This window comes from Salvelinus fontinalis, chromosome 8 (genome assembly GCF_029448725.1).
Source record: "Salvelinus fontinalis isolate EN_2023a chromosome 8, ASM2944872v1, whole genome shotgun sequence".
Lineage (NCBI taxonomy): Eukaryota > Metazoa > Chordata > Actinopteri > Salmoniformes > Salmonidae > Salvelinus > Salvelinus fontinalis.
The window spans coordinates 27028005-27042968 of NC_074672.1; the positions used below are offsets into that span (position 1 = coordinate 27028005).

Here is a 14964-nt window from a genome sequence, read left to right on the forward strand (position 1 = left end):
GCACACAGTGCCATTTACCGAATTGAAGTAGATCCATTGCCAAATGCATTTCCATCGCCCTCACCTCGATTTTTATTATATATTGCTGTGGATCATCCTCTATAGTCCCTAACATCTTTTACTTCTTCATTCGCAACAGTTGTGGGATACACACATACACCCACACTCATTCAGCCCTTACCCCCACACAACCATAAGCTCACTTTCTCAACAATTGCACCATCCCAGAGCCCAACTCAAGATAGGTCATGATTTACAAATGTACTTGCAGTTGCAGCTGCATGAGAAGGCCTGCAAGACTGCGCAGAAAATTAGCATAAATGTAGAGATTTATTTACCATTGTCACATCCTAGATGATGGAGGTCAAATGTACACCTTCTTCCTGAAACACCCACAATACGGTCATCCGTCATGACCATGTTCCCAAGCATCTCCATGCAGTCTTTGATTTCGTGCCACCAGGGCCACAATAATATACCCCCTCTCTGAATGTCCGAGTGTGACCTCCTCCCCATGGGTTACTGCAGCTAGTGTTGCCAGCACTGCCACTGCCTGGGTGGGGGCACCCCACCGGAATCCCCACCGGCTAGGTACAAGGTCGTCAAGGTTCTCACTAGCAGCTTTGAGAATTTCCTTGTTTATTATGCTCTCCCTTTAGGGGGCTTTGGCTTTGCAGGACCAACCCTGCCAAGCAGGCTCAGAATCTTGAGGGGGCAGTGCTGCTCTTGGTCTCTGACCTCATTTTGGCTGCATACAGACCGCTTACAGCATGCACATAAAACAGTTAGGGACTTCTCCTTAGTATCTGGGCCATTCATGTGGGTGTCTAGGGTATAGGGCCATGGACCGTACCATTAAAATAGGATAATAAATAATTAGATATAATTTATTTTAAAAATGTAGTTCCCCATGATAGGACAAAAAAATAAATAAGACGTATAATTCATCATAAAAGTATATCCATCATCTGAACAACATTGAAAGCCCTCTCATACCCGGCTCACAGCAATACATTGGCTCTGGGATATGCAACCATTTCATTACTCACTCACTCAACTTTCCAAACATAACAAATAAAATACAAATTAACACACAGCACACCATCCACACATACTGTGCCTTCTGTTTACTTAGTTTTTATCTTCACTATGTTGAATTAGTGCTTGTGTGTTCAATTAGTTATATGTGAAGATTTATAGAAAAGCTATATTTTTTATTGTATTGTTACAATCAATAACTGGGCTTGAATTGTGTTTATTTTCCCCATCTATGAGAACTTTGTAATTTTTTAAATAACCATGGAGTAGTCTTTGTGTCTCTGAACAACTGGTTATCAATATATGGTTTATCAACGACGAGAGCTACTCGTTTCGCTTTTAATCTATTTTCTTTGAAATTGGATACAGAACTTTGCGCCGTTCTGCAATTTCCTTCGGAAACTGATCATTCATGCCAATTTTGGTCCCAGCAAGTCTTTTACCCAGGCTTTTAACCATTATTTTATCTTTAAATGAAGCAAATTTGGCAACGATTGGGCGTTCGTACCTCTGCCCTCTCTGTCCGAGGCGGTGTACACGTTCAAGTTGGATCTTGTCGATAACTTCGCGTGGAATCTGAAGCGCTGCAAGAAGGAACTCTCTAACTACAGATTCAGGAACTTCTCCTTCTTTCTCTTGGATATTTGTAAGTACCAAATTCTCTCTCATGGATCTAGTTTGTATGTCCAGTAAGGCTTCCTTCAGAACGGCGTTCTCCTTTTTAATTTCATTCATTTCGGTTTCAATCTTTTCACTGTCCCTTTTAGCTTGTGTGTTTCCTTCTCCAATGTCGCAGCTTTTTCATCACTCATCTCTAGGCTTGCCTTCAACTCTTTTAAATCCTTACCCAGTTTGTCATTTATTGATTTTAACAGATCGGTTTCGACCTTTACCATTCCCGGTGGTGAGAATATTAAATCATCAGTGTCTGTTGAAGAGTCACGTTTTCGTTTTTGAATCGGTTCTCCTGTCTTACTCTCCGTCATGTTTGGGTGTTGCTTGTTTTCGTAATATTTGTCGATAAATGTCTCTAGTCTTAGGATTTGTTTTGTGTTATTATCCAGATTGAAGGTTAGCACCCACCAGATTATTTAGTGCTAATATTTTAGTCTAATTTAGCAGATATTTCGAATATTATGTTTTATCTTGAGGTGCTCTACATAACTTCGTTCAGTCCGCCGTTACCTTTACGTTACCTTTACCCCGCCAAGCCGCACTGCTTCTTGACACACTGCTTGCTTAACCCGGAAGCCAGCCGCACCAATGTGTCAGAGGAAACACTGTACAACTGGCAACCGAAGTCAGTGTGCATGCGCCCGGCCAGCCACAAGGAGTTACTAGAGCGCGATGGGACAAGGACATCCCGGCCGGCCAAACCCTCCCCTAACCCGGATGACGCTGGGCCAATTGTGCTCTGCCTCATGGGTCTCTCGGTCGCGGCCGGCTGCGACACAGCCTGGGATCGAACCCGGGTCTGTAGTGACGCCTCTAGCACTGTGATGCAGTGCCTTAGACCACTGCGCCACTTGGGAGGCTCAGTCCTATCTCTCATTTAATTGGATCCACATCACAGTAGTAAATAGAGATAAGCTATTTCAAGTATTCTGCTCTATGCGATCCAATCCGAAGATCAGTTTTAGAACAGACGGTTCACCTATTACATTGACGTTTGTAGGCTACGTCTGAATACTGTAATGTCAAATTTCTCAAGTAGACAATATTTAATTTATAAACATAATACATACTGTATATCATAACTGTTGCAGAATACATTTCTCACCTTTTCTGGCCATGATGAGTTAATATTCCCGATGTAGCTATACAACAAATGACCATGTACATCTCTCATTTAATTGGGCCTATTAGATAGGATATTATAATTTCAAGGTTTTGCTCTATGCATCTGACAGGGAGCGCGGTTTATTACACAGTAGATCTTAACAGGTTGAAATGTGGCATTGAAGTGTGTATGCTACCACTGTAAGTAGGCCTACTGTAGTTTTATTTCATATTGTGTAGACAATGTTTCAGAACTCGCGGGCAGTGCAGCATATTTAGTTTCGGGAAACATTATTGCATTCAAAGATCTGTTGACAGGTCCACAACAATTTGCAATCGTTTTTTTCTTTCAGAAACGGTCAGAAGCTGTAAATGTCACTGCAAAAGAAAACATTCTGACAACACCTCCAAAGACATTTGATCAAGTTGGCCATTGCTATTTCCTTTTCGATACTGTCTTGGCTTAATTCCAATACTTCCAAAGTATACAGCAGATAGAGGAGTTACATTTACCTTTAAAGGTGAATTAGGGGCGTATTTCAAGTTATAATGCTCCTTTTTTTTACGACAGGTCTGACTTATAATGGGAAATATGTGTATGTATTGCTTGCGCCAAGTTTATAAATCTCAATATTTTTTATATTTGGTGTTAAATTTACAATGGTTATAAATGAGGCCCCAGGAATCTACAGGAGGGATTGAATGTCTCTGCTGTAACCAAGAAGTTTGATCTTGACATCTAGCCACTTAGCTAGCAAGTTAGCCAACCAAATGCATAGCTGGTGTCCTGAGCTTTGAAATCATTTATTTGACACATCTTAGATTTCTTCTAATTATATTTAACTTATAGTTATAAGCAGTGGCGTAGCACGCAACCCCACAGCCCCCGCTGTATTGAAAATCATACCGTCGCTATTTCAAAATACCCCGGTATACAGTATAAACGGTATATCACTCAAGTCTAGGAAGTACGTTTCACAAAATGAGAATAACATTACCTTATGAATGAGGATAACCTAGGAACTACAGATAAATGCATAGTAATGTTTAATTCTGTACCATCTTTAGATTAAATCCAATTGTCATTGCTATATGAAACCGTTTGATCATACAGCATCCATATAGTTTCCAGTCTGAGAAGCCATAATTGTCGTTCTGTGTGAGTTCCTGAACAAGGTTCCTCCAATGACGTTGAGAGGAATATTGTGGGACCAAAGCGGAGTGACAGTGTGGTGATACCTGCCTGCCTGTTTGCCTGCCTGTAGCGGCTCAACGGAGGCGTTTTGCAACAACAGGCCTTGCAGGATCAGTGGCTTTTCATTCCCCTGTTATTCTCAGCAGGGAGGTGTGGAGACAGAAAGAGAGGCATTATAAAAACCTCCCTGTTATTACAGTGAAGAAGGAGAGAGAACAAAGCACTGCTCTGATCCCTCATGTTCAGGTCAAAGCCTTCACATTGTGTGTTAATTAAAACACCAGTAGCTGCTGAATAAACCACTGCCAGTCATACAGGAGAACAGGAAAGCATTGTTGTGTCAAGGTAGTGTAGCTTACCTGTAGCTAAAGCATTGTAGCATCTACATAGTGTAGCATTATGATGTGATGATTGTAATGGAGTGAAGGTGCAATTATATGGAATTGCACATTTTCAGATGATTAAGTACTTCACACCTGAATAGACTTCTGTTAGGCCATGTTGAAGTCAATTATTTATACATTATTATGTGGGTAGCTATTACACAGTACTGGAATAATATTGCAATTTGAAGCTCTATATCAACTGGGGGACAGGAAATGTCTGTGACAAGTTGACCACAGTGAGACAGAACAGTTTAACCTTCAAGCTTGCACCTTGCTCAGTTACAGTGCAATGTCAGGAGCTGTCACTGCTTACAGACTCACTATGGTCCCTGGTGAGGAGAGTTGTCCACTGCTATCACTGTACCTCTGGATTCATTAGAAGAGTTCTCCAGGGAAACGTTTGAAATGTTTTGCCGGTAGCACTCCTCTGGGATCAAACAAGGTTGACCTCTACTACTCATGAGTGTAGATGTCGTTGCCATGGAGCATGATGGTGTACTTTGATAACAGCTCACTGAGGAAGAGGTTTGTCTTTGAGACAGATGGATAGTTATGCTCCTTGTGAGTTCAGACATGGTGGTCAAGCAGAACGCAGAAGTTATTTATGATGATTCACCTTTAAGTTGCCTCAGCCTGCGGTGCTGGCTTGTAGAAAAGCTCTCCTACAATTTGTGGACTTTTGTAACACCCATTGCTGATTTGAATTAATTTTTTATATATATATGAGAGCCAGACAGCGAGAGAGATCAAATTAATCATTAATTTAGCCAAAAAAGTAGTAAATGGCATCAGCCGTTAATTCAATAAGCAACTGATATTAGTCATGGCTTATGTGCAGGAATGAGGCATTTTGTGCGTTCAGGGCTTTTCTGTGAAGGTGTTTTTAAGCAAGACATGAACTGATTATACTCTGTGATAGTGGCAGAATACGATGTGACTAATTCCTCACCTATATTCATACTGTAATTACTTTTCTCACAAAGCTGTGAATTTGAAAAGAGATGATACTGAATATAACTTCACACGTCCTACCCGCCAGTCTGACTATTCTCCATGGAAGCTTAGCAAAGACACCGGGGCCAAATGATTGATCAAATTGCTTTCAGTATAGATGTCAGATGGCATGTCCTGCTGCTCTGTGTGTCTGACAGATGTTAGATGGCATGTCCTGCTGCTCTGTGTGTCTGACAGAGATGTCAGATGGCATGTCCTGCTGCTCTGTGTGTCTGACAGGGATGTCAGATGGCATGTCCTGCTGCTCTGTGTGTCTGACAGAGATGTCAGATGGCATGTCCTGCTGCTCTGTGTGTCTGACAGGGATGTCAGATAGCATGTCCTGCTGCTCTGTGTGTCTGACAGGGATGTCAGATGGCATGTCCTGCTGCTCTGTGTGTCTGACAGGGATGTCAGATAGCATGTCCTGCTGCTCTGTGTGTCTGACAGATGTCAGATGGCATGTCCTGCTGCTCTGTGTGTCTGACAGAGATGTCAGATGGCATGTCCTGCTGCTCTGTGTGTCTGACAGAGATGTCAGATGGCATGTCCTGCTGCTCTGTGTGTCTGACAGAGATGTCAGATGGCATGTTCTGCTGCTCTGTGTGTCTGACAGAGATGTCAGATGGCATGTCCTGCTGCTCTGTGTGTCTGACAGAGATGTCAGATGGCATGTCCTGCTGCTCTGTGTGTCTGACAGAGATGTCAGATGGCATGTCCTGCTGCTCTGTGTGTCTGACAGAGATGTCAGATGGCATGTCCTGCTGCTCTGTGTGTCTGACAGAGATGTCAGATGGCATGTCCTGCTGCTCTGTGTGTCTGACAGAGATGTCAGATGGCATGTCCTGCTGCTCTGTGTGTCTGACAGAGATGTCAGATGGCATGTCCTGCTGCTCTGTGTGTCTGACAGGGATGGGATCAGAGCTCTGTGATAGTGGATGGCCGCCATTCAGTATTCAGGCCAGATGTTCAATCACATGTAAATGGATCCGTGCTTAATGAAGGTCGTGACCTCTGAGAGACTGATGGCAGACTGGGGTGAACTGAAGAGGGGATGGTCCCGACTCCAGTGTCAGCGGGCCAAAAGTGCCACCGGGGATCATGGAAGCTCTTCTATAGATGAGTGAGAAGTGCTGCTGTGCAAAACTAGATCAGGTTTATGATGGTAAATAAAGATAGAAATTGCCATGATGAGATCAGGAGGAGGAGTCCTTGACTAAATGGATTTCAGCGCAGAAAACAAACATACAAAGACTGTCTGATACTGTGTAGAAACACCACAAAGAACCTGACCTTCTGTCTACATGCACATTTATTTTGTGTTCTTTCATTCTTTGGACTAATGTTAATTGCTTCATGTCTGTACTCTCTCCTTCTTCTTCAGTCTAGAGTAGGATTTACGTGTTTTTTTACATCATGCCACACCGGTGATTTATGTGGTAGCCGGAGCCGTAGACAGAACCTTCAATAAGCTGTTGTGCTTTTATAAGACAGGTTCAGGTGGATTCTGGGAGGTGACCTCTGAATTGTAGCGTTGTATTTCATTGGTAGTGCCTCTGTGTTCATGATGAATGTATCCAGATACCTGCTGAACATTTTGTTCATATGGCTCCACTCTACTGCATATCATCTAAACATGCAAGATCTCACCAATGTCATATCAACGATTCATTTACTCATTTGACAATATCCTCCTACGGAGTTAATAATATCATATGTGTGCTACGCTAAATATTGTTGTTCTACTCAATTATTCATTTTGAGGTATTGTGTTTCCATGGTGTAGCTGTTGATAGATCATAATGCTCAGGAAACCATCTGACTAATGAAAACCATAATGCTGCTGCTCAATAGACTCTTTTTAGGATGTGGGAAGTACACAAATGTGGGAGGAAACTAAGTGTCTTTGTTAACCCCCACATGATATCTTATGTATGATATCTTAGACGCCAGATCAAACTGTAGATTTTCCCGGACAAAAGATTTTAATTTTGGCTCATCTTACAAAAATAAATCAAACTAAATTCTATTGAGTGTGATTAATGCTTTTCTGTGTAACACATTTAAATCTAACATTCAAAATGTGTGTTAAGGAAATGTGCTGGGTATGATATTTAATATCCTAAACAACAAAATAAAAATGTTTACTTTTCATTTCTAATTTTGGAACGCCAAATAAGGCTATAACTATACTGTATCACAGAGCTATAGTAAAGTAACATGTTAAACATATACAGTTGAAGTTTACATACACCTTAGACAAATACATTTAAACTCAGTTCTTCACAAATCCTGACATTTAATCCTACAAAAAATTCCCTGTCTTAGGTCAGTTAGATCACCACTTTATTTTAAGAATGTGAAATGTCAGAATAATAGTAGAGAGAATGATTTATTTAAGCTTTTATTTCTTTCATCACATTCCCAGTGGGTCAGAAGTTTACATACACTCAATTAGTGTTTGGTAGCATTGCCTTGAAATTGTTTAACTTGGGTCAAACGTTTCGGGTAGCCTTCCACAAGGTTCCCACAATAAGTTGGGTGAATTTTGGCCCATTCCTCCTGACAGAGCTGGTGTAACTGAGTCAGGTTTGTTGGCCTCCTTGATCACACACAATTTTTCAGTTCTGCCCACAGATTTTCTATGGGATTGAGGTCAAGGCTTTGTGATGGCCACTCCAATACCTTGACTTTGTTGTCTTTAATTTTGACACAACTTTGGAAGTATGCTTGAGGTATCTGTCCATTTGGAAGACCCATTTGCGACCAGGCTTTACCTTCCTGACTGATGTCTTGAGATGTTGCTTCAATATATCGACATAATTTTTCTCCCTCATGATGCCATCTATTTTGTGAAGTGCACCAGTCCCTCCTGTAGCAAAGCACACCCACAACATGATTCTGCCACCCCCGTGCTTCACTGTTGGGATGGTGTTCTTCGGCTTGCAAGCATCCCACTTTTTCTTCCAAACATAACAATGGTCATTATGGCCAAACAGTTCTATTTTTGTTTCATCAGACCAGAGGACATTTCTCCAAAAAGTATGATCTTTGTCCCCATGTGCAGATGCAAACCGTAGTCTGGCTTTTTTATGGCGGTTTTGGAGCAGTGGCTTCTTCCTTGCTGAGCGGCCTTTCAGGTTATGTCGATATAGGACTCGTTTTACTGTGGATATGGATACTTTTGTAACTGTTTCCTCCAGAATCTTCACAAGGTACTTTTGATGTTGTTCTGAGATTGATTTGCACTTTTCTCACCAAAGTACGTTCATCTCTAGGAGACAGAACGCGTCTCTTCCTGAGCAGTATGACAGCTGCGTGGTCCCATGGTGTTTATACTTGCGTACTATTGTTTGTACAGATGAACGTGGTACCTTCAGGCATTTAGAATTTGCTCCCAAGGGTGAACCAGACTTGTGGAGATCTACAACAACAAAAAATGTACGTCTTGGCTGATTTCTTTTGATTTTCCCCTGATGTCAAGCAAAGAGGCACTGCTTTTGAAGGTAGGCCTTGAAATACATCCACTGGTACACCTCCAATTGACTCAAATGATGTCAATTAGCCGATCAGTAGCTTCTAAAGCCATGACAATTTTCTGGAACTTTCCAAGCTGTTTAAAGGCACAGTCAACTTGGTGTATGTAAACTTCTGACCCACTGGAATTTGTGTAGTGGTTGAAAAACGAGTTTTAATGACTCCAACCTAAGTGTATGTAAACTTCCGACTTCAACCGTATGTATGGATAGAATGTGCCATCAGGTTGTGTGTGTAAGCGGAAAGGTGGCCCTGGCTAGACTAGTGCCATTTTTCAATCTCTAAAAGGTCTTGTCTCCTGGCGAACAATCCTGAGGCACTCAACACTCACACTAACATTAACCAGTTCAGTGTCAACGCTCTCTATGTGACTCCAGTATATCCAGTCAGGTTGTGATGACTGTATTCTGTTCCTCTCTGTTTCTCTATAGGAGACATGCCTCTCTGCCCATCAACGTCACAGAGAGCCCTTCCAGTCTGATGTCGGCCGGCTGCAGGAGAAGTTTCCCCTGCCGCAAGTGGAAGTCTGCCTCTTTTGGGTACAGTAACATGATATTGTTGTCCGGGTGTGTATGTGTCAAGTGTGTTCAGTGTAGCTATATGGAGCCCTAAAGCATGATAGCACTGAAATATTTGGTTTGTCTTTAATCACAACAGGACCCTTCAAGCTCAAGATGGCTTAGTGTTTGATGTGATTATGTTGCTGATGTGAGCACAGTTCCCAATACATTGGCTTTCTGGTAGTTATTTTGCACCATTTTTGACTCTTTACAGGCATATTCTAGTGAGCTGGTTGTGACACAGCATCTGTCTGGGGACATGTCTGTTTTTTCTCTATACTCATTCTAATGTTGACATTCATAACGGGTATCCTGCTAATGAGATATGATGTTGCTGTATAATACCTGCCTCTATCTCTTATGCATTAGCCAGGAATGGTCTGGAGCCTGAGAGCTTCTCAACAAACGAGATGGACGAGATTAGAGCACAAATAACACACACACACACACACACACACACACACACACACACACACACACACAGCTTCAAAAGGTTGATGGGGGTTTCAACGCCTCTTCATTGCGCTGTGCTTCATCATCAAATAGCAATGAGCTCCCACCCCATAGCCTACCCTCCTCATTACAGGCCAGAAATATCCCCCAAACTCATACCAGGCTAATTTCCAAAATATGTAACAGCTGTGGTATATGGAAATGAGGGAGAGAGAGACCTGGGATATGGGTATCTGATATTTTAGATGGGAATAAATTGTGAAGATATCATGAAGTGTGTCATTTATTTAAATGCCCCAGGGTTCTATGAAGTCTTAAAGAAGAGATGATGGTGAACGTACTGGGTAAATTAGTATGTCAGATCACCCGTGACAACTGTGGTCTTTACCCCATGTTTGTTTCAGGAACACATTTAGGAGCTAATAGGTGAAGTGGGTTATGACAGCCATGTGATTGAAGTGTGAAAGGCTGGATTGGCAGCTCTGTTATCGTTTGTGCTTCATCATCTCCCAGACTCATTAGCATAATTAGCCCCCAGCTACCAATCAGCTGACTGACGAGACAGCACAGTGCTCCAATATGCCCCCGACACATTGGTTATTTATTTGGACAATTTACTGATTTGTTATAGTTGGCTGCTATGTTAATTTAGGCCCCAGGTGGTTATTACATTAAATGTATTAACATTATTACCAAGTGTTAATTACTACAGCTCAGCATTTTATTTGTGTGTGTGTGTGTGTCAAATCAAATTTTATTTGTCACATACACATGGTTAGCAGATGTTAATGCGAGTGTAGCGAAATGCTTGTGCTTCTAGTTCCGACAATGCAGTAATAACCAACGAGTAATCTAACCTAACAATTCCACAACTACTACCTTATACACACAAGTGTAAAGGGATAAAGAATATGTACATAAAGATATATGAATGAGTGATGGTACAGAACGGCATAGGCAAGATGCAGTAGATGGTATAGAGTACAGTATATACATATGAGATGAGTAATGTAGGGTATATAAACATAAAGTCGCATAGTTTAAAGTGGCTAGTGATACATGTATTACATAAAGATGGCAAGATGCAGTAGATGATATAGAGTACAGTATATACATATACATATGAGATGAGTAATGTAGGGTATGTAAACATTATATTAAGTGGTATTGTTTAAAGTGGCTAGTGATACATTTTTACATACATTTCCATAAATTCCCATTATTAAAGTGGCTGGAGTTGAGTCAGTATGTTGGCAGCGGCCACTAAATGTTAGTGGTGGCTGTTTAACAGTCTGATGGCCTTGAGATAGAAGCTGTTTTTCAGTGTCTCGGTCCCTGCTTTGATGCACCTGTACTGACCTCGCCTTCTGGATGATAGCGGGGTGAAGTGGCTCGGGTGGTTGTTGTCCTTGATGATCTTTATGGCCTTCCTGTGACATCCGGTGGTGTAGGTGTCCTGGAGGGCAGGTAGTTTGTCCCCGGTGATGCGTTGTGCAGACCTCACTACCCTCTGGAGAGCCTTACGGTTGTGGGCGGAGCAGTTGCCGTACCAGGCAGTGTGATACAGCCCGGCAGGATGCTCTCGATTGTGCATCTGTAGAAGTTTGTGAGTGCTTTTGGTGACAAGCCAAATTTCTTCAGCCTCCTGAGGTTGAAGAGGTGCTGCTGCGCCTTCTTCACAATGCTGTCTGTGTGGATGGACCAATTCAGTTTGTACACCGAGGAACTTAACTTACTCCCTCTCCACTACTGTCCCGTCGATGTGGTTAGGGGGGTGCTCCCTCTGCTGTTTCCTGAAGTCCACAATCATCTCCTTTGTTTTGTTGAGTGTGAGGTTATTTTCCTGACACCACACTCCGAGGGCCCTCACCTCCTCTCTGTAGGCTGTCTCGTCGTTGTTGGTAATTAAGCCTACCACTGTAGTGTCATCCGCAAACTTGATGATTGAGTTGGAGGCGTGCATGGCCACGCAGTCGTGGGTGAACAGTGAGTACAGGAGAGGGCTCAGAACGCACCCTTGTGGGGCCCCAGTGTTGAGGATCAGCGGGGTGGAGATTTTGTTTCCTACCCTCACCACCTGGGGGCGGTCCATTAGGAAGTCCAGTACCCAGTTGCACAGGGCGGGGTCGAGACCCAGGGTCTCGAGCTTGATGACGAGTTTGGAGGGTACTATGGTGTTAAATGCTGAGCTGTAGTCGATGAACAGCATTCTCACATAGGTATTCCTCTTGTCCAGATGGGTTAGGGCAGTGTGCAGTGTGGTTGCGATTGCGTCATCTGCGGACCTAATAGGTCGGTAAGCAAATTGGAGTGGGTCTAGGGTGTCAGGTAGGGTGGAGGTGATATGGTCCTTGACTAGTCTCTCAAAGCACTTCATGATGACGGAAGTGAGTGCTACGGGGCGGTAGTCGTTTAGCTCAGTTACCTTAGCTTTCTTGGGAACAGGAACAATGGTGGCCCTCTTGAAGCATGTGGGAACAGCAGACTGGGATAAGGATTGATTGAACATGCTCTGAGGACGCGTCTGGGAATACCTTCTGGGCCTGCAGCCTTGCGAGGGTTAACACGTTTAAATGTTTTACTCATTTTGGCTGCAGTGAAGGAGAGCCCGCAGGTTTTGGTAGCGGGCCGTGTCAGTGGCACTGTATTGTCCTCAAAGCGAGCAAAAAAGTTAGTTAGTCTGTCTGGGAGCAAGACATCCTGGTCTGCGACGGGGCTGGTTTTCTTTTTGTAATCCGTGATTGACTGTAGAACCTGCCACATACCTCTCGTGTCTGAGCAGTTGAATTGCGACTCTACTTTCTCTCTATACTGGCACTTAGCTTGTTTCATTGCCTTGCGGAGGGAATAGCTACACTGTTTGTATTCGGTCATGTTTCCGGTCACCTTGCCCTGGTTAAAAGCAGCGGTTCGCGCTTTCAGTTTCGCGCGAATGCTGCCATCAATCCACGGTTTCTGGTTTGGGAATGTTTTAATCGTTGCTGTGGGTATAATGTCGCCGATGCACTTTCTAATGAACTCGCTCACCAAATCAGCGTATTCGTCAATGTTGTTGTTGGACGCAATGCGGAACATATCCCAATCCACGTGATTGAAGCAGTCTTGAAGCGTGGAATCAGATTGGTCGGACCAGCGTTGAACAGACCTGAGCTCGGGAGCTTCTTGTTTTAGTTTCTGTTTGTAGGCTGGAAGCAACAAAATGGAGTCGTGGTCAGCTTTTCCGAAAGGAGGCGGGGGAGGGCCTTATATGCGTCGCGGAAGTTAGAATAACAGTGATCCAGGGTTTTACCAGCCCTGGTAGCACAATCGATATGCTGATAGAATTTAGGGAGTTTTGTTTTCTGATTAGCCTTGTTAAAAGTGTGTGTGTGTGTGTGTGTATACAGTTGATGTCGGAAGTTTACATGCACTTAGGTTGGAGTCATTAAAACTCGTTTTTCAACCACTCCACATATTTCTTGTTAACAAACTATAGTTTTGCAAGTTGTTTAGGACATCTACTGTGTTTTTTTTTCCAACAATTTTTTACAAACAAATTATTCCACTTATAATTCACTGTATCACAATTCCAGTGGGTCAGAAGTTTACATACACTAAGTTGACTGTGCCTTTAAACAGCTTGGGAAATTCCAGAAAATTATGTCATGGCTTTATAAGCTTCTGATAGGCTAATTGACATCATTTGAGTCAATTGGAGGTGTACCTGTGGATGTATTTCAAGGCCTACCATCAAACTCAGTGCCTCTTTGCTTGACATCATGGGAAAATCAAAAGAAATCTGCCAAGACGTCAGAAAAAAATTGTAGACCTCCACACGTCTGGGTCATCCTTGGAAGCAATTCCAATTCCAAACGCCTGAAGGTACCACGTTCATCTGTACAAACAATAGTACGCAAGTATAAACACCATGGGACCACGCAGCCGTCATACCGCTCAGGAACGAGACACGTTCTGTCTCCTAGAGATGACTGTACTTTGGTGCGACAAGTGCAAATCAATCCCAGAACAACAGCAAAGGACCTTGTGAAGATGCTGAAGGACACAGGTACAAAAGTATCTATATCCACAGTAAAACGAGTCCTATATCGACATAAGCTGAAAAAGCCGCTCAAGAAGGAAGAAGCCGCTCAGCAAGGAAGAAGCCACTGCTCCAAAACCGCCATAAAAAGCCAGACTACGGTTTGCAACTGCACATGGGGACAAAGATCGTACTTTTTGGAGAAATGTCCTCTGGTCTGATGAAACAAAAATAGAACTGTTTGGCCGTAATGACCATCATTATGTTTGGAGGAAAAATGGGGAGGCTTGCAAGCCGAAGAACACCATCCCAACAGTGAAGAACGGGGGTGGAAGCATCATGTTGTGGGGGTGCACTGCTGCAGGAGGGACTGGTACACTTCACAAAATAGATGGCATCATGAGAAAGTAAAATTATGTGGATATATTGAAGCAACATCTCAAGACATCAGTCAGGAAGTTAAAGCTTGGTCGCAAATGGGTCTTCCAAGTGGACAATGACCCCAAGCATACTTCCAAAGTTGTGGCAAAATGGCTTAAGAAAAACAAAGTAAATGTATTGGAGTGGCCATCACAAAGCCCTGACCTCAATCCTATAGAACATTTGTGGGCAGAACTGAAAAAGCATGTGCGAGCAAGGGGGCCTACAAAACCTGACTCAGTTACACCAGCTCTGTCAGGCTGAATGGGACAAAATTCACCCAACTTATTGTGGGAACCTTGCGGAAGGCTACCCGGAACGTTTGACCCAAGTTAAACAATTTTAAAGGCATTGCTACCAAATACTAATTGAGTGTATGTAAACTTCTGACCCACTGGGAATGTGATGACCGAAATAAAAGCTGAAATAAATCATTCTCTCTACTATCATTCTGACATTTCACATTCTTAACATAAATTGGTGATCCTAACTGACCTAAGATGGGGAAAGTTTACATACACCTTAGCCAAATACATTTAACTCAGTTTTTCACAATTCATGACACTTAATCCTAGTAAAAATTCC

At 42.7% G+C, this 14964-nt stretch overlaps 1 protein-coding gene across 2 annotated transcripts in view; it reads left to right on the top strand.

Annotated features, from left to right (window-relative positions):
• The window catches only part of LOC129860989 (IQ motif and SEC7 domain-containing protein 1-like), a 261820-nt gene that overhangs the window by 70568 nt on the left and 176288 nt on the right, over positions 1-14964 (top strand). For both annotated transcript variants that reach the window (XM_055931983.1, XM_055931978.1), the window contains exon 3: positions 9360-9467. In XM_055931983.1, the coding sequence (XP_055787958.1) occupies positions 9360-9467 (108 nt within the window). The remainder of the gene's footprint in view (positions 1-9359; positions 9468-14964) is intronic.